Genomic DNA, 26,177 nt, shown 5'->3' with positions numbered 1-26,177 from the left:
TTATAAAAAAAGACGCATACTCCCTACTACTCATCCGTAATTGCAAACTCGAATTCAATTAAGAAAAGCCACTTTTCTAGATTATTATCATCCACCGACAAGCATCGTTTACTATAGCCAGCTAGACGTGTTTAATAGCTGAACTTCGCGCGCGACCGGATCGATCGAATCGTCTCACTATACCAACATATTATATTGACGAATGGGTGAGTCTGAACATGCTGGTTGCTTCTATTGGGAGACATGAGAGTCTATTGTGATGAGAAGCCATCTAAACCACATAGTATAACGAACCCGGTAAACGATAACTTTTATTTTATTAGACTGCTCACTTCTACCAAAACAAATTCGATTATTTCTCTTGAAATTGGAAATCACGGTTGAAGTACGTACAGCGGCTACGAAAGTGTATCGTATTAGCACACAAGACTGTATTATTCAAATCCAAGTATACTGAATCTCGTGTATCATTTTCGGTAATATTTTCGTAACACCACGAAAACTTCATACTGATGAATGTGGATAAAGTGTGGAATTTGATTTAAAAAAAAAAAAAGAATGCTTCGTTGGAAAGTGAAAACTGTGCAAATACTTTCTCGTAGTCACATTCTTTTTATTCACACGGTAGAAATTCATGTTCAGAGGAATGAATTCAATCCAATGGGAATGATCTTGAACAGCAAGAATCCAATCCTGAGAGGGAAAATTACTATCTGACCGGTTAATTACAATATTCTGAACTTGGATAACGTTCTGACTGAAAATTATCGATAACGAGGCTGGACAAACTATGATTTTCGTTTCGAAACGCTCTTGCGTTCTGATTAATTTTTGTTACCCTCGAGGGTAAACTCACGATACATCGCGCCGCATCTGTTGCAGCTGCTCTCAGCGTGCAGTATCTTTAGAATTCCCCTCCGGTTTCTTTGTCGCGCAGCGCTTTATTCGTGAACGTTCTTTTTCAGAAGAACTCGAGGAAACTACTGCCACGAAATGCGCCGAAAAGCCACCTACTTTCTCTCCTCCCTTTTTTTCCCTCCATCACCCCCATCCCACTCCTTTTTTTTTTTTGCTCCATCTTTCCTCTCCTTTTTTTCAAGTACATCTGGTAACACCAAACTCGATTTTCTTGACCAATAATTTTCTGTCACAATATTGTGAATTCGTCCATGTAGAGAATTTTTGACAATTTAATTGTTAAATGCTATATAATAATAATAATAAAAAATTACCACAATAATAATAATAAAAAATTACCATAATAGTAATAATAATAATAAAAATTACAAAAAATATTAATTTTTGACATTTGTGACGATTTAAAAGAAAAAGTTTCACCATATCAATTACTCTATATTTGCGTCTCGCGTTACATTTAAATTCGCCCGCTAAACTTTTTAATTTACCGTAAAATTGCGTGCACGTATTATTCTGGCGCAATTTTACTCAGCAATGATACGTATGAACGTTTGAGATAAATAAAAATTAAATTGGATGTCGTCGGATGGATCTCTACTCTTTCAATGCTTGCGGGAGAATATTCGTCATACGCGACACGGCTAAACACGTCGAACGGGTGAGGTCGAAGGTTACAATTCAACGAAAGCGGGAATTATCTTCTTCTTCTTGTTGCCTTTGTTCACAATTAGCCTTTGTTCGCCGCGCAGAACGTACGGTTCTGAGGCGCGCCAGAATTACGTTTCAATTTATAGCCCGTGTGTGTATCTAGCTGGCGAACGTCGGTAAAAGTGCAAACTGCTTCTCTCCTGCTTTTACGCCACGTTCCTTCCAATTTCCGTTGACAAAGCCCCGTATATTATTCCTTTGTCACTTTCGAATGCGATCGTTTGTTTCCAAACGAAGATATTCGACAGAAGACAAGGAAGAAAAACAAAAAACAAAAAAAAAATAATAAAAAAAATAATAATTATCCATCTTCAGAAAAAGAATTCGGGAAATGTAATTTCTAACTAAATTTCACGATAATTACAAAATCAGCGCTGAGAAATCTAAATTAAAAAAAAAGAAAAAAAAAATTCGAATAAAATTGAATAACATCCATTGCAATCTAATTACGATCCAATTAATCGAAACTTCGGAGCATGAGAAATTCAACAGATACGTAAAATATTCTAAAAGTAAATTAAATTCTTTTCAGCTAAGAGCTCACCTAACTGATTCCTGTTAATTAAGCAGCCGTAAGTGCTAATTTATTTTAATTTTCTGCTCGTAACAACTGTTCCGTGATTAGACGTCAAAGTTATTTGAAATTATCACTTTTACGTTTGTTAGAAAATTGCATTGCAAACGCGTAGCGTTTTCAGTGAGAACCAGAGTGATAAGTCGCGGTGTGGCGAGAAGGTTTGCAAGTTAATAAATCATCGTGCACAACGATGAGCGCACGTGTTGCATTTAACAACCGTAGAAATTCATAGCGGAACAAGTGTGTCGTAACTCAATACACCACTTTCATCGGCTAACGCGCGAGTTTTCAGGATTGAGTTACGCCCCACGCATCCGTCCACCTTGACAAACTAACGTACATTACATAAATTCTTCCAAGAAGCGCTGACACGATCGACTAAGAACGATACTTCACGTTTCTGTACAAGTACAGAACTGTCGTTCGAGCACAATTCTAAATCTAAGTTTAAGGGCAGGGGCGATGGACTCGCGTGAATTATTTCGGCCAATTGAGTTCTAATCGAATATTTTACTCTTGGCGAAAGAAATCGATAAATAATTAGTGATTCTTATCGCAACCTTTGCTTCGTAATTAACCCCTTTGCACTCGACTGTCCCTTCTATTTAACAGTCTTACTTAAATATCTAGTCAACAGTTTGCACTTCCTTCTTTATGATTGTAGATGATTGTAATGAACGTAGGTACAACATTTTAATTCATAATAAGGACAAAAAAAATTTCAAAAGAAGAGGAGGACAGAGGCAGTCGTGAGTGAATAAACTGAACTTCTCATTGCTCCTTACGAAAGTTTATAAAATGTCGAAGCCAATTATTTTTGGAAATTGTGTACCATTAACATTGTCTTCTATATATTTAGAAATATAATCGGCAAAATTTATATGGCTAAATACCATTTGAACTGGACGATTATTTCCAATGCTTGTAGCGATACTTCACTCGCTATTTCGTAAATAAATTTCTGGTAGATGATGCAAAAAAAAAAAAAAAAGGTCTCCGAGGGCAAAGGTTGAGCAATATATACGCAGCAGCTGTGTATATCTCGCAATGCGTGATAACAACGAAACATAAATACGCGAGCCTCGTTTCTCTGGTAGAAAATATCTACAACGTTTTTGTTTCGAAGAAACTTTCCATTTTTACCATATACAGGAAACGGGATTTTATTTCGAGGCGTCAGTGAGAAATTCGCGCAAGAAGGGAAAACAAACATGGCCGTGAAACGCGAATCCAAAATAAGCATGGCGCGAAGTCCGTGCAAATTACGTAAATAAACAGAAGAAGCTACGGCCATGATCGTTGAAAAAAAAAAAAAAAAGGAGCAAGAAGTTATCACGCGACACATGCATTTCTAACGCAATAAATATATATGAAAGGAAATGAAATTTTCTCAACTACGAGATACGCTGCTACTCGATCGTAAAACGATCTTCTCGAGCTGTTCTCGGAAATATCGTTCAAACGAGAGAGGAGCATCTCTCTTCCCAGGAAGATCCGTTGCCTTCCTGTGCCCTCATTGTTTGCGTTTCGAACCGTTGGATCGACTAACGATCAAATATTCAACAAAGTTTATTAAGCTAACAATTAAGTTTTCAATGACATCACCGTTCTTCTTCTTGTACTACAGGCCGCTAATTACTGTACGTAAACGGTGTGCTAGTTGAAAAAGCGTTTAATGACAGATGCATACACATGCATGTGAATAAGCAAAATTTGATATTTCATCGAATTTATCGGAATTAATTGACACAACGTGTACACGTGATGAGGTGTAAATACAAATTGAGATAAATTGTAAATGTATCGTGGAAAATATTTAATGATTTAATTAAAAATCTCCTGTTTTCTATACACTATGTGCATCAAAATATGTTACACAACATTTTAATCGCCTCTCGCATGAAAATAAATCACTGTTTAAATTATTATCGCAATTGAAGAGCAGTGCTTATGCAACGATACAGTGTTCGTTGCACTTAACATTTGATAATATCGATAATTGCTTTGTTTCGTCGTGACAACGTGCGACGAACATCCTTCACGGAAGATTAAAAATAAGCAACTGAAAATATCGATTCAAGTGGCATTAAAAAATATGAAATTAAAAATACACTATGAACGCTTGATCATTATCGAGCGTACGGGATACTATTATACCTGGCTTCTTTTTACGTTATTAACTTAACGAGATTACACGATTTATCTGACATTGATGGCCATTTGTATTTGAAAACATATCAAGAATGAAGCAGTCGTTCAGGAAAATCTCATTACAGAAGATATGCTATCTTACACACTTGAATGCACGAGGAATGTCCTTTATTTTGTTTTTTTTTTTTTTAATCGTTTCATACAACGAGAATAAAAATTGACGACGTGCTCGATTGGTCTGTCAACGAGTGTGCTCGAAGGAATGTATTTTATGAAGGGTGCAATGGCATCGATCGAAATTCACGTGTCAATCACGTGCAAATAAAACTAGCGGCTGTAAAGCACACGCACTGCACAATTACATACATACTCGTTTCTTAATTAATCTTATCAATCGCGCAGAAAGTAACCGAGAATGAGAAAACAATGGAGGCTGATGAATCTTTTCAAATTTTGCGACACAAGCGCATCCCACGAGCAAGTAATTGACACTGATGCGATTTATTGTTCTGAAGTCCGTTATCTATCGTTGCGCAACCTAGCGATTTCGAAAAGTGTAACAGTAGGACAGGTTCTCTGTCAGATTGCAAAAAAACCAATCGAACAGTCATAACAGCAATTTCGATTCTCTGAAGATTGAACGAGCGGCAGCATTTAATTCGTGTAAGACTCGTTTTATTGAAGATCTCTGAATGAAGAGATGACTCACCGAAATATTTGTCCGGCTCTAGACCCGAATCTTTATCCAGTCCACATATGACAAAATAATCCGCGAACCTCTGTGGATGTTGCTCTGGTCCGCGCATTATTCCCAGACTCCCGTTCATCTTACCCCGAGGAAATAGATCGAATACGGCTCACCTCCGTGGCAGACGAAGCACCCTCACGAAAACGATTTCCACATTATGAACCACCACGAAACTGTCATTTCACGCGAGAGCGAAACAACAGCTGATGTTGACACGTACAGAACGTAACGCACGACTCCGCGGAGTGCAGGCCTCTCGCCGCGAATAATTGATCTTTTAGTCCATCGAGCGAAGTTGGCCGCGAGTCGATTTTTCGTAGTTGGCGCTGAAAACTGGCGCGTAACTTTAAATCGCCCCTGTCCTACACCAGGACTACTTTAACTGAATCCAACGAATCAGTATGAGACTCAGAACTCAAATAAACGAATTATGCTTAAACGAACCGACTAAACATTGTTCACTTTTATTTATTTCCAAATTTATTCAACGCGTACACTCAGGTTTACTGAAAAATTTGCAATTTCGAATTCTGGCTTTGAAGGAAAGATTTGTAATTGTTTTACAGTTCTATACGTTTCAGGTGTAGTCGCAAAACGTTTTTCAGTGATTATTGTATCAAATCAGGGGGCAAGATGTAATAAAATAAAATCGATCGATATAGCATGAATGGGATTTCGCGTTGGTAAAACTGATCTAATACTTCATTGCGCCATCTGTATAATTGCACAGTGCCACAAATGTTTGTCCCGTTTGTTCACTCATGGACAGGTTAGATTTGTGCAATTCAACTTGAGTATCATTCGGTATTAACTATACTGTAGGAAGGTTTAGAATTTTCACGTTTTTACGGATAATGGAGGAAGTTGACAATATAATCATTCATTCATTGCGTCAAATAGGCTGGTAAGTTCTATTTTGAACGGCTTCACACGACGTTTAACAGACTTTTGATATCTGATATTAACCGGTTTTATACGACTAGTGGTGGGCGGTGATATTATCTGCATTAAATTCTATACTTTCGAATAGTAATTCGAAATAAATTCATAATTTATTTCATTAAACTGCGAGAGTTTCCTTAAATAGAATATAGATTGTGATATTGAAAGGGTTTTTGTAAACGATTGCTAAATGATTGCAAAAACGTGAAATAATTGCATGGAAAACACATCAGCTTAAGTAATATTCATTTAACATATAGGCATTATTTAATTCTTTCTTTCTTTTTTAGTAATTAAACGTTAAATAAAGTGTCATTTATATAAAAATATTTTGAAAATTTTTTAACATCAATTTTTTCAGTGACATAGGAGAGAATATAACAAATCTCAGTGGTTTCAATACTAACACAGAATTGGTAGTAGAAGCAACGGTAAAATGTTTGGACATAATAAGACCAGGTCTTGGATTGTCAACAGTTTTACCCGTGAATATGGCAGCCAGATTTCGACTAGGTGCTACACTTGCTCAAGCATGTTCAGTAAGATTTTACAAATATGAAAATTATTTGCGTAATTTTAACATTTTAATTTTGATACCTAATTTGTAAATTTAGGAATTAGGATACAAAGGTGATATTGGCTACCAAACGTTTTTATATAGCTCGGAAGGAGATCTGCGAAAAGTTTTTATGTTTCTTATTGAAAAACTACCAAAAGAAAGTGATAAACCTCTGAGTGAACCTGTTAGTAATGTTGCATTACTGGAAAAATCTATAGCTACAGCAATAGCACAAAGCCTAGCAGCTCCATGGTTGCCACATTATTGTCATACAAAGGGATTTAGAAATAGAGGAAGAGCGAGAATTCCTTATAAATCTGTAAATTTAGAAGTTCCAAAAATGGAAAGTAAGGAAGGTAATGTTGCTCATTTTTAATGTATTTCGACGTTATTGAACTGAATATACTTAAATTTTACTTATCGCAGTATACCAAGATTATTGCATACATTATATGCAATCTGTGCCTGAGCAAGTGCAAAATCAATCATCATTTCTACCTTCTTTGATATCTTACAATGCAAGAGCTCTTCATTCACATTCAATGAGTATTCTTGATCAAATAAATTGGTTAAACAAACAATATTGCGATAAAATGACTGAAGCTAATATGCCTGGTGATGTTAATGTTCTGAACAGGGACTCGACAAAAAATACAACATTACCCTCTACAGTAAGCTTTAAAAAATATTGGTAATGATTGTAGACTCATTGAAAACTTTTCTATTAATTTCTTGTTACCTTCTTGTATATAGCAACCTCAAATAAAAGATAATGGCACTAGAGAAACTAAAATTGTAGATAAAAAAATATTAGATAAAATGGAAAAACAAGACTTACAAATAGAAAAAATAAAAGTAGAATGCGAGGGTCTCAGAAATGATATGGAAAAATTACAAGACGCAATCAAGAACCTAACTACCAGTGTAACACAAGTAACGACAAATTATCAAAACGAAGAAAAAGAATTGACAATTAATGAAGAACAAAAGAAAATCAAAGCAAGAATTTACGATCTGTTTCAAGACGGCGAAGAAAATATTAAAAAACTAGAGGCAGCAATTGAAACAACAACAAGTAAATTAATCAATTTAGGTAATCAGTGGGAGAAACATAGAGTGCCTCTAATTCAAAAGTATAGGCAAGAAAGAGAAAAACATTCTACTAAAGCTGTAAGTACTGTCATTTTGATATAAAATGAAATTCACATACAAAATGAAAATCTCATGTATTTAATATGTTTAGAGTGCAAGCCAAAAGAAACTTGATGATATAAAGTTATTAAAAGAAAAGGAAAGAGAACTACAAGAAGAATGTCGTAATAAAGATCAACAATATTCGCAATTGGTAATTGAAGTTCAAAAATTACCCAAAGAAGTGAATAGATCCGCGTACACCCAGCGAATTTTAGAAATAATTAACAACATTAGGAAACAAAGAGATGAAATTAATAAAGTACTAGTTGACACGCGTGAAATCCAAAAAGAAATTAACACGCTTACAGGCAGACTAGAAAGATCCTTTACTGTTGCCGATGAATTAATATTTCGAGATGCAAGAACGAATGAAGCATCGAGAAAAGCTTATAAATTATTAGCCACACTTCATTCTGATTGTAGCGAACTTGTAAGTCTAGTAGAAGAAACAGGTGCAACTATAAGAGAAATAAGAGACTTAGAAGAGCAGGTAAATAAGATTCTTATATCGCTTACAAAACATTAAAACAATATAATTAAAATAATTTTTAATGCATCTCGTTCTAGATTGATTCTGAAGCTACAAAAAATGTTGGAGCAAATTTGGAAAGGATAACTGCTGATTTGAAACAAATGAAACAAGAAACCGCGGAATTAACGGCACAGTTACAGAATAAAACTTCGTGATTTTTACATAATCTGTGATATTATGGTATATTATTTGTAATAACAACGACCAGGTAAAAGTTCTATTAATATTAAAAGAAGAATCAGCTAAAATTTTAATTATAATAATAATTTTTTACCAAAATTAAAATTATATCGTATTTACAGGACATTCCTTATAAACGAATACGATTACGAAGACCAAATTTTATAATTATGCAAAATTTGTTACATTGCTGCCTGAAAAACAGTCTTTAACAGTTATTCTAAGTTCAAGAATAACTGTTAAATGTGTGCCTTGGTCCAAAGTTGTATACGTAATGCTAATCTTGCTTACAAATGGGCCAAGATGTGACATGATGGACTCAATATCAACGCTCAAACAGAACGTTATTTGTTACAGAGCCTAATAATTTTTTAGCATAAACTTTAATTGTACAGTTAACTTTCATATTTCTAAGAAATAAATGGCTTTAGAAATATCTGCTATAAACCTATATAAACGTTTAAGAAAATACTATTAAGTGATTATGTACAAAATATGAGAGATAAATAATATGATACATATTTTTACTGTTCCTCATCATTGTAGACCCTTTAACTTTTGTAAAAATTTGATTCATTGATTAAAATTTTATCTAGACACATTTATTCAACAATTATAAATATGCCAAAAATTATTCATTTTATGTTTAAATCATGGGTGGTGTATATTCCGCCTCTCTTTCTAATTTCTTCAATTTTCTTTCAGCACCATGAATTTTAGCGACTCTATCCATTTCTTCCTTTTCCTTTGTTTCTATTTCCTCTATCTCTAGTTCTATTTGTTCTTCATTATCAAAGAAAGTTAAATATCGTTCTTGTCTCTTCATTTCTTCCTTTAATTTTTGTATTTCTAATTTTTTAGCTTTTTGATTTATTAGTTCTATTTGCTTATCTAATATCAAATTTCTCTTCTCTTCCCATTCAGTATATTTCTGAAATATTAAGCAAAAATAAAAGATAAAATAATAAACAGTAAGTTTAATTAATTAAATCTTTTTCTCTGCTTTTTACTGTATTTAATTACCTGTAACTGTTCGTTTACATCTATATCATGTTGCTTTTCAACTGCAGATTTAATATTATTTTTTAATGTTTCAATCAAATTGCCTTTACACAAAGTCTTTCCTTTCAACACACTGACTTCTGACATTAATTGTTCAAACTCATTTGCTGCTGCCTCTTCTTTAAATACTTTTTCTTTATCTTTTTCGATTAAATCAAAAACTTCACTGTAAATAACATCTCCTTCAACTTCATTCAACCATTGTTTTATTGAATTTGATGCATCTTGATATTTTTTATACAATATCAAACCTCTCAACTGGCAAGTCCTACCTAATGCATTGTTCATAAATCTTCCTTGAAAAGCCAATGTTTTCCCAACTAAATCAAATGGATCGGTGAGATCAAAATGATCGTCAAAGAATGGATTTCTAAGATAACGTACACGTATTTTTATTTCCTCTTTAGTATCTTCTACTAGTTCTGGTGGCTTTTGCCAGGCATCTGGATTTTCTAAATATTTATGACAAGCATATATAGACAGCGCGTTAGTTATCAAATGATCAGTATCCTCTTGCAACATAGGCAAAACAGCAATTTTTGCAGCACTGGCGTAGTCTTCTTTCTTTATGTATTCGTTCATCAGCATGTTGTAACACACGTAATCAGGGAAAATGCCGTACTTAAGTCTGTTATGTAAGACATTCATGAGTTCTTGAGTACAGCCATTGTCAAACAGATATCTTATAACAGCATGATGCGTTGAATCTAGAGTATTTGTTGTTTCTGCACTTTTTCTAAGTCTCTCGAGTATATTCAATAATTCATCTACCTGTTCCTTGCTCTTTACAGTATTGGCAAATATGTCTACATCTACTGCGCTCACTTTCCCATGAGCAAAAAATTGACTGTCTAATGATATAAATAAATCTTCTGGTTTAAATTTTTGTAACAGCGGAGATTGAAGACGAGATTTCCATGCCTCCTGGCACTGGTATGCTTCTGACAGAAAAGATCGTTTCTGGACTACAGTTTTGTAATACACTTTTCTGCCAGATCTAAATATCTTCAACATTTTATGTTCCATACTTTATCATTAAATCATATTTTTAACAAAATAGCTTCATTATCTTCCCATTTACATAAATCATAAGAGGTTATAATTACAATTGCAACATGATGTATGAAAAAGAATATATTATGTCTTTTTTTGAATTCGACGCGGTGATAGTAAAATTAACCTATAATTTCTATTTATGCGATCCTATTTATATTATCCTTTGTATGCAGTTTTCCAAAATTCTTAAAACACTTTCAACGTGAAAACTTTTCACCTCACTTGAATCTAGCTATGATCTATAGCAACCACGCATGTGGCGGATTCTCGTATGATTACGTTACATGTGCCTGTGTTTATAAATATATATACATATCTGGAGAACGCCGAAACCAATTCTGACTAACACTAATTTCGTGTTAGATCAAAATCATTTTAAACAACATCTGGAAGATAGTACACGTTTTCTAGAATGGTAAGGAACACGAATAAATTTATAAATTATCACGACACAAAGGTTATGTCGTCTATGATATGCGATCATTGCAAAGCCGAATTTGACATTTTTTTCAGTATTCGTTACTTAATAAGACTGAGAACGCACACGAAGATAGTATTTGGACCTGTGCTTGGGGCTGTTTGAAAAAGAAGAGGGAATTACAACCGGATAATGAAGATTCACGGTAATTAATATTGATGTATCTCTTTCCATCATTATTTACATCTTGTGCATAACTTTCTCTTTTGTATGACAGTGAATCGATACAGTTTAACGAGGATGAAACAATGGAATATTTGGTAACTGGCTCGGTCGACGATGCTGTTAAAGTTTGGGAACAAAAGGAAAAAAGTTTACAATTAAAATATAAGTTGTCTGGACATTCGCTTGGTGTAGTATCTGTTGCTGTAAATTCAGATGGCTCCAGTGAGGCATTTATAATGTTATGCTATTTCTTTTGTATTATATTTTAATAAATATATTAGTAAGAGAATTCATTTATATAAGTAAGAAATATAAATGAAAATATACACGCGTGCTTTTAGAATGTGCATCAAGCTCGTTAGACTCTAGCTTAAAGTTATGGGATTTGGAAACTGGAGAGAAAATGTCAAGTATTGAAGTAGGCCCTGTAGATATCTGGACGGTAGTATTTTCTCCGGATGATAAGTTCATTGTATCTGGTAGTCATTCTGGTAAAATACATTTGTATGGAACGGAAAGTGGTAAACAGGAACAAACTTTGGATACTGGGGGGAAATTTATATTGAGCATTGCCTATGTATGTATTTCAATGTTATTTACAATCGTATAATATCGTTCAGAAATAAATTAAAACAAATTTTGCATTGTATAATCACTTATTTTAGAGTCCTGATGGTAAATACATTGTTAGTGGTGCAATTGATGGAATTATCAATATCTTTGATGTTACTTATGGAAAGATGTTGCGTGCGTTGGAAGGTAATAAAAAATTTGTTTTGTTAATATTTAACGGTTTATATTCATTAATATGTATAATTTTTAATGTTTAGGACATGCAATGCCTATTAGGTCACTTTGTTTTTCACCAGATTCTCAGTTATTTCTAACTGCGTCAGATGATGGACACATGAAATTGTACGATATGTAAGTAATTTAAGCTGTTTAATCTTTGAACTGACATAAGTTAAAGATATGGTTAAAAGACTGATTATCTCTTTGTTTCTTTTTTTTTTTCCATTTAGGAAAGATCCTAATGTAGCAGGAACTATGTCAGGTCATGCTTCGTGGGTACTTGGTGTTGCTTTTTCTCCAAATGGTCAACAATTTGCATCTAGTAGTTCGGATCATACAGTTAAAGTGTGGGACCTAGCTCAAAGACAATGTTTACATACATTTAACGAACACAACGATCAGGTAAGATGTTACATCAATACCATTTATAGGATTTTTTGTTGTAAATTTAAATACTTTGTTTTTCTAGGTATGGGCTGTAAAGTACAATCCACAAAGGAATAACATAATTGCATCAGTATCTGAAGACAAATCCATTAATCTTTATGAATGTCCATTGTATGATAAATAAATTTTTATAATTATGAATAACTGTGTATTATTTTATATATATATGTATATATTATACAGTTTAAAATGTTATATTTTGCTACGACCGAAATAAAATAGACATTAGTAGCTATAAATTTTATTGTTCTTAATATACAAATTATTAAGATATCTGCCGAATCTAAAATACAATATAACAAAAAGACGAATTATTACATAAGATCTAAGTAAAAGATGAAAATTACAAAAGAACCCTGAAAAGGAATTCCGGTGTACAGACCAAATCTTGTATAAAGAAAGAAACGTAAAGCTACCCCGATATGGTTCCAAGTTGGAAGGGTTAAATCTAATTAACTCGAACTGGAACAGGGTACAAGATGCGTGTAATAAATACGTAAACAATGAACAGTAAAATCTGTTCTATATCGTGTCAAACAGTTTCCTTCTAATGAGATTTTTAGATCGATCCAGCGTACATAGAAGGAAAGATGACGCGGCATAGGAGAAAACTTAAAGTATCGCATACGCATTAAACAATTCAAGTATATAGCAAATTTCTCAGTAAAAACCGACGAACAAAAATGAGAATGTATGAGAGTAAAATTATTAAACGTGCCATGCCAATGCCTCTCAAACTTTCCGACCTATAAATACATAATTGATCCGTACACACTCTTAATTGTACCTACATGTATTTTAGAAAGGGTAACAGTCGAATCAGTAGACACATGCAAATCTGATTTTCCTTTTTTTATGTAATACATATATGACCAAAATAGAAGCTATTTTAATTGTAGATTTTCAAATAGACTAGAAACTTAAAGTAAAGGTTTACAAAATTTTGTCTCTTCACCATGTAATGCCAGTTTAGCGTTACTTAGACCGCTACGATCGATATAAACATCACTACCGTTTTTTTTCTGTTCTTTTTTTTTCTATCGTAACATTCTGCTGCGCTGAAAATGTCCAAGTTGCGTCCGAATCTTCATCGTGTTTCTATCAGTCTTTAAAAAAGTAATTAGACTTTGTATTCGCTTTAAAAGGATACAAATCAGCTTACGATGGAAACAAAATACAGATCTCATTCCTTGCGAATTTATCTATTACGAAGATGTATAGCGATACCATTTCTGCGATATACATCACGAGTCGTAATACGTATTCACTAAACTTTCTACATTCTTCATCGACGTTCAATATATACAAAATTGAATAAATAATCGAGCAATAATTACTGCTACGTACTACCGATTTTTAATTTTCATCGTATAATCATGGAATTTCTCAATATATGTATATACAACACGTAAAGTGAATAGGAATGATATATCAGGATTTTCGGCTATGTCACATTTCAATTAATATACCTCTTTAAAAAACTCGGGGGAGATAATAAAAACTGCACTGCCAATGCACGTGCAACGAAGAGAAGAAGAAAAAAAAAATTACTCAAACGTTAATTACTCTTCCTGTCTTGTGTAAAAATTAATGAGATACCATGAAGATTTTCCGTGTCCTCGAAACGATGCACGAGGTATGAGAGAAACCTTTAACTTACTTATCGAGCAGTACTCGTAATACGTAATGCGCGTCGATTTACGATCAACGCGGCAAGTAAAGCAAATGTACAATGACTAGCCTGAAACAGAAAAGCGATACTACGAAAGGATAGCTGTTTACTTCAGAACAGGCTCTCCCTATACCGTTGTCACTCTCGTGGAACCTGTGACTATGTCGCTGTGACAATCCGTCGCCACTTTGAATTTGCTTTCGGTTTCGTCCGGCGTTACTTTAGCTATCTGCGAGGGGACGTCTTGCTTCGGGTTGTAATTGAAGGGCGGTACAATGGCGGACGCGGGTGTACGCACACCGACCCCATTAACGTAGCCCTGCGCGGAGCCTTCGGCGTTCGCTGGGTCTACTCTTATGAAGGAGCCAAGGCGCGATATTCGTTTCGTGGGGTCCACCTCGGTCGCGGAGGTCTCGGTGTTCTGCGATTTTCGCAACACGACCGAGGTGGTATCACCCACGTCCACGGTGTCCCTCTTGTGCGACGACGCCTCGCCAGACTTCACAGGGATCTTGCAAGGGGCGTCGTTCGCGTTCATTCCGCTCAGGTCGCACGAGTTTCTGTATTTCGCTTTGCTCGGCTGCACGCCCATTACCAACGGCCTTTTCAACTTTGATTTGTACAGAGCCGACTCCGGATGATCATTCTCCTGGGGCATCCCTTCGAACGTCGAGCTGCGAAACAATCTGAAGCGGGGATCGCACGCGGGAGACGGAGAAGCGTCCACGTCGTTGGCACAGTTGCCAGGCTGTAACCACTGCCTGGTGTCTGGTTTCTCGAAACGTTGCCTGTTCTTGCTCTCCTCCACCTTCTTCCAGAGGCTTGCGATCTTGCTGGTCGCTTCCTTCGCCAACTTTCTCGTCTGCATGCTCGTCGACGAGTTCGACACGATGCTGGAATTGCTGTTGGATCTCTGACCGAGGGGACCTACCTTTCGAAACGTTTTGCCGCTCTCCGCTTGCGCGGGAAGAACGTTTTGATTGTTGGCTGTCGAGATTTTCGGCGTTGCGGCCACCTTTCCCGTGGGCAGTCGTTTCGGAGCGACGAGCAACGGCAACGTTGCTTTCGACGGTTGAATCTTCTCCGAAGGATTAGCCTTCGACGACGATTTTGATTGGTGCGCCTGGTGCGTTTTCGGCGAGATCTTCGGCTTAACGGTCGTCGGATGCACCTTGGACGTCGCGCCTCTGATCGGCTTTGCGATTTTCGTTTTTATCGGGGAGGAGGACGAGGACACCACCGTGGGCGCGTTCTCCACTTCCGGCTCGTCTTTGGTGAACGTGCCTTGCCGTTCCAACGGCTTCACCGTCACGTCTGTCTTCGTCTCTTGCTGGTAATTCGAGGAAGAGCAGGTCGGTGGCGTGCTGTGTCTTTTCACCGATTTCGTGAACGTGAACGACGATCCCTTTTGAGGGACCGACGCTCTCTTCGCCGCCACTGATATCTTCGTTCTCTTGTCGTCTGTCGAGCTAGGAGCGATCGCCTTTGACTTTGCTGGCTCTTTCGTTCCGACGCTCGGACTGTTGTTGTTATTATTTTGTCTGAGAGTGGTAGCTCTGGTTGCTCTCACGATCGGCGAGGTGTTGCTACGGCCTATGGGAATTCCACTGACGGAGTTCGCCTGTTTCAACGGCGACGACTGCGGCGTCGGCTTTCGCGTAATCGGGTTCGAGTAGAGGGCTTTTCTCCTGCCTCGAATAGCCTTTGGACTCTCCGGGTCCGACTTGTCCGTGGCGTTGGAGTCGTTGCTGGGATCTCTCACCATTCCCGGTTTGATTATTCGCGGCCTCTTCGTTTCCCTGGGTGGCCCTTCGGTGTTATTCGACTCGTCCTCGCTCTCAGTTTCAACGTTCTCGTTGTACCTCGTGTCTTCCTGCAACAACCCGACCTCTTCGATCTCCGTCGTCTCTTCTGGCTCTCGCGCGCCGTTCATCTGCTCAGCGCACGAGCCTATCAGCTTCTTCGAAACGCCGTTGACGAATCGCATCCGCAAGTTCCGCTCCGACTCTGACTCGTTCGACACTAAGCTGATGGTCTCGCAATCGAGCAACCCGTCATCGCCAGTTTCACTCGCCTTGTTCGACTCGTTCAACGTGTTCAAAACGATGGTCGCGTTCTGCTCGAGCATCGTTTGAATCTCATCCGGCTCGATGTTGCGCGTCGAGTCCGCGCAATTCCCCTCCGAATCTCGGAATATTCGCTCCGAATCGTTCAGCGTTCTCGTGCGATATCTTTCCCTGTTCTTCTTCTGCTCGGCGCGCTTCTTGATCAACGTCTTGCAGGCGGACAATTTCGTCAACGTCGGGATGGCGGATTTCACCGGGGATATCGCTCCGGGGGCAGGCTTCTCGGAGTTCTCTTGCTCGCAAGCAGCGTTAACATTGTCCTGTTGATTAGTTTGATCGTGATTCGTGTCGGGGAAGGGATTTTCCAATACCTGCGTTTGGAACCTGGCTCTGTCCTCCTGTCTACGTTGTTTGGGCGTTAACTTGGAGAACGGCGAGATCTTTCCTCGCGCGATTTTCTCCTCAACGACGTTCTCTTTACGCTGTTGTTCCTCCTCCTTCTTGTCGAGCTCCCCAGCTATGGTGTACGTCTTGTATCTTTCCTTCGCCATAGTTCTCTTCTGCTTCGGCGTTAGATTTCTGTGCAGTCGTTTCCTCGGCGTGGACTCTGCCGAGCTAGTGACGCAGTATTCCGACGAGATCGGAGTGACTGCCTCGTCGGTGTCGCCTGCCTCGTCGATCCTGTCTATCGTGACAGGATGCGGTGCTTCTTCGGTGTGCAGTTCAGCGTCGATGCACAACGTGTCGCTGCATATCGTCTCCGTAGCCTGTTCCATCGTCGACTCGTCCATCTCGCACACTTCGTTGAACAACGAGGGCGGATTGATGTTCTCCAGGCACTCGCTCATGCTGTTGTTCGCGCTGTTCTGCATCGCCTCGGCGTAACGCATGCACGTCATGGACAGCACGTTGGCGACCGGTTTCAGCAGGTCGAAGACGGCGTCGCTTCCGCTCAGGTTCTGCGTGTCCTGATACTTGGAGTCTGCCACTTCCGACGTGATGCTCGCCACGCTCAGCATGCTGTTCTCCATGTCGCCGACGTCCGGCAGTTCGTCCATCATCGACGGTGGTTTCACGCTTTCCAAGTGGGAGCCGGTGCACTCGTTCAACAAATTCTCCAAACTGCCAGCGTGGCTCTGTGTCTGGCTGAGAGCCCTCTTAGCAACGACGCCCAAAGGGAGGGACTTCTTGCGACAGCTTCGTGACTCCGACGACGATACCTGATTCTTCACCTGAGCCGGAGGCAAGGACGCGGAATTACACCTGTCCCGATTGACGAACGACTCGCTGCAGTCACCCGAGCCGGCGTAGCTGGCTGTCAACGACAGCAAGCTTCCCATCGAGGAGGGAGGCTTGATCGCTTCCAAATCCATGGACGTTATGCTAGTCGCCTCCAGCTCGTTCTGTCTGTTCATCTCCGCGTCCACCGCCTCGGCCAGCTTAATCGCCTCCCTCTGAATGATTCTCGAGCTGGTCATGTGCCCGCTCTCGCTGCTCGCCGTCTCGTAACACTCCGAGGTGACTGTCCCCGGTTCCTCTGGCACGTCGCTCTTAAACGAGCCGATGATCGGCGCGCTTATGCTGATGCTTGGAAAAGAGATGTCGTTCGGAGTATCCTCGTTCCACGTGTCGCTCAGTATGCTCTGTTTCATCGTGCTCGAGTCTCGTTCGCGAATCGCCTCCGTTTGTTGCACGAGAGTCGCGGTCAATCGATCCAACGAGGCGATCATGGCGTCCGGATCTCTTTGACGACGATACACGTCTTCCTTCTCCACGTGTTTCGCCGAGTCTGCGAGCTTCTGTTTGTACTTGGAGTCGACCTCCTCTTTTCTAACGCCGTCGACCTCGCACGTGTCGCTGTACGCTTTTTTGCTGTCGTTCGAACTGCCGATCTGTCGGTCTCCAAATTCATCGTCGGCTCGACTCGAACCCGAAGTATTAGTCAGCTGAATATCGTCCATGGCTTTCGTCAGTCCAGGCTGTATGCAGAGTTCTAGAAGCGCGTGTTCAGACTGTTCAACGGAATCGATCGATTCGCTGCTCTCCGAGTCTTTGGCGTAAGATTGTTGCATGGGCGAATTCTCGGTCGGCTTGCCTCTCGAGTTCTCCGACGTTCTCTCACTTTCCCATTTAACGCAATCGTCGTCTATGTTTTGATCGTTGTCGATGAGATCGTTGTGAATCAAAGACGACATGTCCTCGTTCGACTGTGTATCGATACTGGACAGGTATTGTTGCTGAGTAGGTTCTGTGTTGAACACTACCGTTTCGTGTAGTATCGGGCTGTTTCTCAAGTACAGATTATCGTCGCCTAATATCGAATTGTGCTCCGTGTTTGTCACCTTGTCCAACTCATTCTGCAGATCTTGATTCGATGGTTGCATTGGAATTCTAGTTTCCACCATCTGAAATGAAATGAAGTTTGTCCATTGTAATATAATTACAAGCAATGTATAAAGGTGAGATGATAATATTAAGTAAGATAATATATTATATATAATATAATATAATATAATATACAATATAAGATAATATAATAGATGATAAAATCGCTACCTTTTGCATAAATTTGTCCAGACTTTGATTGCTATCTGAGACGATATTCATGTTTGATGAATTATCATTGACATTGTTATCTGTACAAATGTCGGGGTTTATTATTTCTTCGGATCCCGATCGTTTCGTATCAAGACTGTTCATGGTAGAATCGATTGACGAATTACATTCCATTTGATCTAATGCAACGCTCGTTTGATATCTGGCGAGATTACTTTCATTTCGCGAGACTTTCTCGAAATTATTCCCTATAAACGAATGCCTGTGCCTAGAAAGAAACGTAAACACGTGAATTTTACTTGATAAAATAAATAAAATAGACAGAGTAAATTTCGAAGTACGAATCGATATATTCACCTATTGTTTTGCATTCCAATGTTAATACAAGCTGTAAGCAAATCTTCATCGTCCTCATCACCATCACTGACTTGATCTAAACATTCGGAAGAGTTGTTTATATTTAATATATAAGGCATGTTACGGGTATCTCCTTTTAGTTCAAATTCCTTACATCCTGAATCATTGGAAGCCTTCAATGCATTGGCCACGTACGAATTAACTCCGTTGTTGGGATAATTTTTATCGAATTTGTGGTCATGAGTGTCATATTTTTTTTGCATATCTATAATAAAACAGACGCAACGCCGTTTAAAACATTTCCATCGAATTCTATGTTTCTAGAAACATATCTGTGTTTACATCTCTGTATTGTCTCGTTCCGATTACTTTACCTGGCTTATTTTTTGTAGAATTGGACGCTATATTGTCACTCTCGTCGTATTGTAAGTTGCTCGAGGGCACTTGTGTCAATGTTGCTCTTAAGCTGTGAATAAAACAACACAAGTTTCGTTGTAACGATTTCAATTAATTTCACTAGCCATATATATATATATATATATATATATATATATATATATATATATATATATATATATATATATATAATACTACAAACCTTAATGGAGTTTTCACAGAAGCGCGATTATCTTCCTCGACGTTACTGTCCTTGATGTTCGTTTCGAAGTAACGCAACGGCTGATTTCCCGCCTTGTCGTTCGAAACGTCGTTCGTACATTCCAGAGTCAATTCCTCCTTGTCCTGTAGTTTACCCTGCTCTTGAATCCTCTTCAACAAACTCCTCTGTCGACTGTCCTCTTGCAGATCGGACGCCGATGCCGCTCTAGACGAATTTAAAGACGTGCCGTGAGGCGTCCCTTCCGTGCAATAAGTTTTCACCGTGTCCTCGTGAATGAGCTCTTGATCGTTGCTCGGGAAGTAATGGGAGTGTGGTTTCTCCTCGTCTTCGAGGCTTCGTTCGGCGTAGCGCAGGCTGTAGTCGGTCGGTTGATCCAAATCGGTCTCGGCGTAATCGCTGAACAAATTCCCCTCTGTTCGATGAGCGATCGTCGGCGAGATAGCCTGTTGGATGGTGTTCAGCGAGTTGTGCTGGTGCAGAACGCCGGTCTTGTCGTAGACGTTCCCGTAGCTGATGGTATCCTTCACGGGAGAGCTGTTGTTGACTGCGAACGACAACGAGGTCGAGGTTTCTATCCCTGTGTTCGCGGTTCTTGCGCGGACGTTCAGCTCCGTTTCCTCGGTGACGCTCGATTGGCTGCCGGTCTTGAGCGCGGACGCGACTCCCTGTGGCAAGTTGTCCTCCACCGAAGAGTGCAACAAATTCTGCGAACAGGCGGACTCTTGATCCGGCGCCGAGGACCAGGATATGGTGGAGTTGGTGCATCTAAGATCGCCGAGACCGCCGTTGAAACCGTCTGACGGCTTCAAACGATCCGGTATCGCGTTCTTGTAGCGTAACGTGTACTTCTTCTCCGACGAGGTCCTCGAGTGAACGTCGCTGCTGGACATCCCGCTGTCGAAACCGACCGCGGAGTGCAGCGACGAGGACTGCTGTTTCATTTGAACGTCGGTGGGTGAGAGACCGTTTAACACGTGTCGATTCACTCTTTCGAACATGGTGTCGGAGTGGGTGCTCGTCACGGAGCGCATCGAGTCTCGACTTTCGCTTCTGGCCACTCCGTTGCATTTCGCCAGGTTATTGGACGTGCCAGGCTGATTGTGCAGCTGATAAGAGCGCAAAGTGCGCGTCGCGTTGATCCCTAAGAAGCTGTGCTCCACTTTGAACGAGAACTTGTCGTCTTTGTTGGTCGGGGACGTGCTCGGCTCGATGTTGTCGCACGTTTCCGCCAAGTTTTGATCTATCTCTTGCTCCAGGGCTCTCTGCCTGCGGGCAACCAAAGTTGGTAGCGTCGGAAGGCCCAGACCGCGCGCCGTCGAATCTAGATGGACGAGATTGTTACAGCCCGGCCTGGCGCTCAGCAAATTCTTCAACGCAGCGCTCGAACCCATCGAGATCATTTTGTGCTTCGAGTGAATTAAACTGCGAAGCATCGGAACGGCGCCGAGGTCCCACAACAGGCGCTGATCTTGAGGACACCGGGCAGAGAGGTTCCACAGAGCCCCGCAAGCGTTGCTGACGACGGTTAAACTGGGCGATCGCAGTTGCTGCAACAACACTTGCAAACATCCTCTTTCTCGCACGATGGCTCGATAATCCTCCCTGACGGCAATGTGGCTGGACACGTTTCTCAATATGCCACCGGCGTTCTCCACAATGGCCAAGGTTTTGGACGGTGCTTTGTAGCTCAGCATGTCGACGAGGAACGCCAGCGCACCGTCCACGGCGCAAATGTCTACTTTGTTCGTGCTACAGTGCGCCGACAAGTTCCAAAGCGCCGAGAGTATCGACTTGAGCGTTGATTCCTTTCTGCCCTCCATCGCGGCCTTCATCAAACCGGTCACCGCCCCTACTTCCCTCAAAGTCTGTTTGCTGCTGGTGTCAGCCCGCCACGACAGATTCCTCAGTACAGACGCCGTCACCTGTCTGAGGTCGTCGCTCGGGCTCCTCAACTGGGAGACCAGAGCCTTCATGAACTCCCGAAAGGAGCAGAGCAACGCCTTGTTGTTCCCGTCGCCGAACGTCAGGTTCGTCAACGCCATTCCGGCATATCTGCGCAAGGTGATGCAGTTCTGATCGTCGCACTCGCTCCCATGAGCCATGTGATCCATCTCGATCAATTCCGCGACCGCGTGAAGCCCGCCAAGCTGGCACATGGCGTGACGATGGGCCTCGTCGAACGAAAGCTTCATCAACGCGGCTATCGTCGGTCCAGGATGCCTCTCCAGGTCGTCGGGAACTTGCCCCGTTTCCAGAGACGTCCTCAGAGCCTGACAATAGTCCCGTAATTGCTCGAGGAACCGGAGGACCCTCGCCTCTCGACGCCCGGCCCTCTCGTCGCTTTTCGCGTATACTATATTGTGCAGAGCGCGGGACGCTTTCTCTCTGGTTTCCGGATCTTGCCCTGGTGCGTGGATCAGCTGCACCAACAGCGGCAGGCATCCCGACTGCCTCATTATTAGGCAGTTGTCTATCGAACTGCTCATCGAGAGCAGCGTCGCGCTCATGTCTTCCCGGCCTTCCGTGCTGCCGAGCATTCCCAATAGATTGTACACCACGTCCACTTTCGCTCCTAGCCTTCGATCGCCTTGCATCTCCGTGGAACAGCCGAGAGCCCCGCCCGAATTCGAGGAGAAGCTCATCACGCTGGCTACGTCCTGCGAAAGAGGATGGTTATTAGCGTCGTTTATTCGCTTAAACGGGACATTTTTGATTAGAAGGTAGCAATTAAATTATTTCTTTTTTTTTTTTTTTCAGCGACTGAAAATATTCTTCCTAGATCCACATGGAAATGTCTTTTCTTTTTATTTTTTTTTTTTTTTTTACAACGTGTAATTTGTTTTTTACTATTTTAAAAGTAATTATTTATTTTTTACAATAGTTTTTATAACATCGCGAGCCAATGAAACGAGCATCTATCGCGGTGAAACTTATTGCACTGCTCGTTGGGACTTTAGCCGCAGTAAATCCCCTTGTGTAATAATGGTAATGCTCGGTGCGACGAGTCAAACTTCTTTTTCGCAGGTCATTGCTCCCGTTTCAGCGTCGTCTTTGCGACAGGTTACGTATTTATTAATATCACCGTCCTGTTCATTCAATCCGCGATACACCACAGACTGCGCAGGTATTTACATACTTTTGTGCTCCAAATGTACGTGTATTTAATTGTTTGAAACGACGCTCATCAGAGTAAGAAGTTATTGTTTCACGGAACGGGACAAGCTTACATTATGTACAGTAGTTGATGTGCTCTGCTGGGTGGAAAAGCCCATTTGTTGATTGGCCCATACGTCTCTTCTGATGGGCCAAGTCCCCCGATAAGAAGATGGTAATCTGTGGCCGTGCAGAGATGCGTCCGGTTTGCTGTCTTCCTCGCTGCTTCCACCCTCATTGTAGCGTTTATTCCTTCTCGTATAGATCTGCCGAAAAAACGTGATTAAACGTATAATTTCTATTAGCCAGGAAGCTCCCTCTGTATCGTCGTTTCACTTTGATGTTTCGTCGTTTCGTTAAGAAAATTATATTTCGTACGAACCAAGTGTGTCTCCCTTTCGTTTCAATTTCGTTAAAAAAAAATTGTATTTTTTACCCCGAGTTCGTTCTCGAAACGCTGTGCCAATCAGTTCCTTTTTCTTTCAGAGGAAAAAACAGATAGGAAAGAACACGCGCAAATTCGAATTTCCCGCTGAAGGGGGAAGGGAACGGAAGCCTGCTTATCCTTTACGCGAAATAATCAACGCTATATCGTGGCCCGTAAGCGGCTTACGTTTTCGCGCAGGCTGCGAAATAAATTCTTGCGAAAATGTTCGAGTCGAGAAGGGGAGGCGAGCCGAAGAGAGAACAGAGGAGAGACACGGAGCGTGAGCAAGAGAGGAAACGCACGTACGTGCGAGTGTAAAACGTGCAGAAGCCGCGGGCTAGAGAGAGAGAGAGAGAGAGAGAGAGAGAGAGAGAGAGAGAGAGAGAGAGAGACAGTACGAGCTCACCGTAAAATCAATACGGTGCTACGTTGGTGGAGGTGTATATAGGAAGGACTTGTACTCCGCAAGCACGAGGCAATACCAGTGGTTTCCAACCATTTTTTTTTTTCTTTTTTCCTTTCTTTCCTTTTTTCAAATTGCACCTCGATCGAGACAGAAGAGGACAACATGCAACAAATTACCTTCAGACAGCAGAAAATAAACGATGTCAGTGTAACAATGTCCTTTAGGTACTTCGAAACTAGTTACATAAGAATGCAGCAGCCTGTTTAAAAACGATCGCGGGGTGCACGAATTTTAAATCGAAACCAGCCAACAGATTGTCGATCAGAAGAGGCGACAGATGTGTAAACACGGAACACTTTTGTCACTCGGTTAATGGAGAATCTCGTGCGTCATGTATATTCGTTTACATAGTTTCAAGTATACTAATTGATTCGCATGCTCGCTTTTAGAAATAGCACCAGGCTACTGTTTGACAAAAATTTACGCGACAAACGATGACATGTAATCTGTCGTCGTGTGAAGACGATGAAACGTGGCGGCAATTTCACGAATAAAGCTCCGATCAACAGTGTCTCAGGTTAATTCGTCGTTAATTCAACAATCAACAATGCAAAGCAGATCGATCCATTCCAGCGAGGAAGAAAGCCGCATTCCCCGAGGCATTCAGCTCGAATTCATCTAAATTGTCCTATCGTTGCAAGGTCTCTTCGACTCGTAAAAAAGAAAAAAAAAAAAAAGAAAAGAAAAGAAAAAACAACAGCCACTCGACGCACGCTAGTCTCTAGCCCGATCAATTTCACTGTCATCTCTCGTCGTGCACCGAGAGCAAAAGCTGTCAGTCGCGTCATGCATTGACTGGAAAAAAAAAAAAAACAAAAGAAACGAAGAAACAAAAAAGAGAGAGAGAGAGAGAGAGGAAGGTAAAATAATAGGGAGGGGAAAGAGGAAAGAGGGAAGAAAATGGAAGATAAGGGAGAAGAGAAAGTTACCTCGGGGCTCGGCGTGGACGACCTCCGTTCGTCCTCCTCCTTCACTTCCGGCTCCATGGCATCCTCCTTGCTGGTCTCAGAGATCACGGGGCCCAGGTACAACCTTGGCCTGGAGTGGACATTGACGGGCGGTGAAGCGGAGGAGGACGACGACGACGACGACGACGACAACGGCGGCGGCGGCGGCGACGTTTTCAGAGCGGCCTTCACCAGCGAGCATCTCGCGGACGTGGTCGCCGCTGCGGCGACAGGGTTGAACGCTGCGCCGTCCACCGACGACTCCAGCTCGTGCGCCGCGACGCCGGCCAGGGGCGTAGATACCTCGATGTCGCGGGGGCGCCGCTGAGCCCTCCACGAGCCGACACCTTCCACGCCGACGCCTATCGCCCCGTGTGACACGCGGCACTCCTCCGACAGCAATCTTTCCGCTCGCTTTTGACAGTCCTCCTGCAACGATAACAATCGGACCGGGGAACGTCCGAGTGGAGAACGCGATTATTATTATTATTGTTATTAATGTTTCTCGGGCATTTCCGGATTTATTAAAGGAAAGTTGCAATAAATTGCCATGTAAGGTTTTAAAGCTCAAGTTGCAAGTTTATTAAATCAATGCGTCGTTCTTTGGTAAAATTTTTGGAGGTTGTTTAGTTTCATATTCTAATAGTATAGTAAATCTCCGCGACTCGTTTTAGGAAGTTAGCACGAAAAAAGGAAGGTAGATCTACAGGTAGGTCTTATTTCTTGAGTGTCAAAATACACGTGTTCATGTGTGACATGTGTATTAACACTAAGACTACCGAGGACTAAAGTATAAAAATTGAGTCAAAGAAATTAGAATGCAAAGAATAGGAAGTGATTTATAATACAAAGTTTTATCGAATACTTAAATTTCCGAAAAATGCAACATTGTAAAAATTGAGTCAAAGAAATTAGAATGCAAAGAATAGGAAAAGATGTATAATACGATAATGAACACAAAGTTTTATCGAACACTCGAATTTCCGGAAAATGCAACATTGTAAAAATTAAGTCAAAGAAATTAGAATGCAAAGAATAGGAAAAGATTTATAATACGACAATGGACACAAACTTTTATCGAACACTCGAATTTCCAAAAAATACAACATTGTAAAAATTGAGTCAAAGAAATTAGAATGCAAAGAATAGGAAAAGATGTATAATACGATAATGAACACAAAGTTTTATCGAACACTCGAATTCCCGAAAAATGCAACATTGTAAAAATTGAGTCAAAGAAATTAGAATGCAAAGAATAGGAAAAGATTTATAATACGATAATGAACATAAACTCTTATTAAACGCTCGAATTTCTAAAAAAATGCAACATTGTAAAAATTGAGTCAAAGAAATTAGAATGCAAAGAATAGGAAAAGATGTATAATACGATAATGAACACAAAGTT

General features: G+C 40.5%; 5 protein-coding genes across 12 annotated transcripts in view; 2 read left to right on the top strand and 3 right to left on the bottom strand.

Moving 5' to 3' along the window:
- The window catches only part of LOC122531021 (DENN domain-containing protein 5B), a 33,763-nt gene extending 28,385 nt beyond the window's left edge, over nucleotides 1-5,378 (bottom strand). For 5 of the 7 annotated variants that reach the window (XM_043658554.1, XM_043658550.1, XM_043658553.1 and 2 more), the window contains exon 1: nucleotides 5,064-5,378. In XM_043658554.1, coding sequence (XP_043514489.1) covers nucleotides 5,064-5,181 — 118 coding nt within the window. In that variant the 5' untranslated portion in view covers nucleotides 5,182-5,378. The remainder of the gene's footprint in view (nucleotides 1-5,063) is intronic. The other 2 variants (XM_043658555.1, XM_043658556.1) reach the window with 1 other exon arrangement.
- Nucleotides 5,379-5,808: 430 nt separating this feature from the next.
- On the top strand, nucleotides 5,809-9,030 carry LOC122531051 (coiled-coil domain-containing protein 22). Its single transcript, XM_043658606.1, has 8 exons — nucleotides 5,809-6,006; nucleotides 6,406-6,583; nucleotides 6,659-6,959; nucleotides 7,030-7,274; nucleotides 7,357-7,773; nucleotides 7,847-8,287; nucleotides 8,365-8,537; nucleotides 8,632-9,030. Exons 1-7 carry the CDS (start codon nucleotides 5,957-5,959, stop codon nucleotides 8,482-8,484), a joined length of 1,752 nt encoding a protein of 583 aa, XP_043514541.1. The 5' UTR covers nucleotides 5,809-5,956; the 3' UTR covers nucleotides 8,485-8,537; nucleotides 8,632-9,030.
- On the bottom strand, nucleotides 8,656-10,625 carry LOC122531053 (28S ribosomal protein S27, mitochondrial-like). Its single transcript, XM_043658608.1, has 2 exons — nucleotides 9,533-10,625; nucleotides 8,656-9,440 (listed from the first exon to the last, which is right to left on the bottom strand). Exons 1-2 carry the CDS (start codon nucleotides 10,595-10,597, stop codon nucleotides 9,156-9,158), a joined length of 1,350 nt encoding a protein of 449 aa, XP_043514543.1. The 5' UTR covers nucleotides 10,598-10,625; the 3' UTR covers nucleotides 8,656-9,155.
- Nucleotides 10,626-10,901: 276 nt separating this feature from the next.
- LOC122531054 (WD repeat-containing protein 61) lies at nucleotides 10,902-12,650 on the top strand. The gene is made up of 8 exons (XM_043658609.1): nucleotides 10,902-11,042; nucleotides 11,141-11,250; nucleotides 11,323-11,492; nucleotides 11,612-11,847; nucleotides 11,936-12,029; nucleotides 12,101-12,194; nucleotides 12,293-12,464; nucleotides 12,532-12,650. Exons 1-8 carry the CDS (start codon nucleotides 11,040-11,042, stop codon nucleotides 12,631-12,633), a joined length of 981 nt encoding a protein of 326 aa, XP_043514544.1. The 5' UTR covers nucleotides 10,902-11,039; the 3' UTR covers nucleotides 12,634-12,650.
- LOC122531050 overlaps nucleotides 12,286-26,177 on the bottom strand; it is a 51,560-nt gene continuing 37,668 nt past the window's right edge. The window contains exons 7-14 of one of the 2 annotated variants that reach the window (XM_043658604.1): nucleotides 24,755-25,201; nucleotides 23,007-23,198; nucleotides 19,759-22,436; nucleotides 19,535-19,626; nucleotides 19,315-19,425; nucleotides 19,161-19,236; nucleotides 18,804-19,071; nucleotides 12,286-18,652 (exon numbers count right to left, since the gene is read on the bottom strand). In XM_043658604.1, coding sequence (XP_043514539.1) covers nucleotides 14,309-18,652; nucleotides 18,804-19,071; nucleotides 19,161-19,236; nucleotides 19,315-19,425; nucleotides 19,535-19,626; nucleotides 19,759-22,436; nucleotides 23,007-23,198; nucleotides 24,755-25,201 — 8,208 coding nt within the window. In that variant the 3' untranslated portion in view covers nucleotides 12,286-14,308. Of the gene's footprint in view, nucleotides 18,653-18,803; nucleotides 19,072-19,160; nucleotides 19,237-19,314; nucleotides 19,426-19,534; nucleotides 19,627-19,758; nucleotides 22,437-23,006; nucleotides 23,202-24,754; nucleotides 25,202-26,177 lie in introns of both variants that reach the window. The other variant, XM_043658605.1, reaches the window with a different exon arrangement.

Source organism: Frieseomelitta varia, unplaced genomic scaffold (assembly GCF_011392965.1).
Source record: "Frieseomelitta varia isolate USP_RPSP 00005682 unplaced genomic scaffold, Fvar_1.2 scaffold_371, whole genome shotgun sequence".
In the NCBI taxonomy this organism is placed as follows: Eukaryota; Metazoa; Arthropoda; class Insecta; order Hymenoptera; family Apidae; genus Frieseomelitta; species Frieseomelitta varia.
This window is presented reverse-complemented; position numbering and strand designations above follow the sequence as displayed.

Bases quoted from the DNA above. Each gene is read 5' to 3' on its own strand.
- LOC122531051 (XM_043658606.1), top strand. From the start codon at position 5,957: ATGGAGGAAGTTGACAATATAATCATTCATTCATTGCGTCAAATAGGC. The intron at 6,007-6,405 runs GTAAGTTCTATT...CAATTTTTTCAG, and splicing joins TCATTGCGTCAAATAGGCTG to TGACATAGGAGAGAATATAA. The intron at 7,774-7,846 runs GTAAGTACTGTC...TAATATGTTTAG, and splicing joins AAAAACATTCTACTAAAGCT to AGTGCAAGCCAAAAGAAACT.
- LOC122531053 (XM_043658608.1), bottom strand. From the start codon at position 10,597: ATGGAACATAAAATGTTGAAGATATTTAGATCTGGCAGAAAAGTGTAT. The intron at 9,441-9,532 runs GTAATTAAATAC...TTAATATTTCAG, and splicing joins ATGTAAACGAACAGTTACAG to AAATATACTGAATGGGAAGA.
- LOC122531054 (XM_043658609.1), top strand. The intron at 11,848-11,935 runs GTATGTATTTCA...CACTTATTTTAG, and splicing joins TTATATTGAGCATTGCCTAT to AGTCCTGATGGTAAATACAT. The intron at 12,465-12,531 runs GTAAGATGTTAC...TTGTTTTTCTAG, and splicing joins TTAACGAACACAACGATCAG to GTATGGGCTGTAAAGTACAA.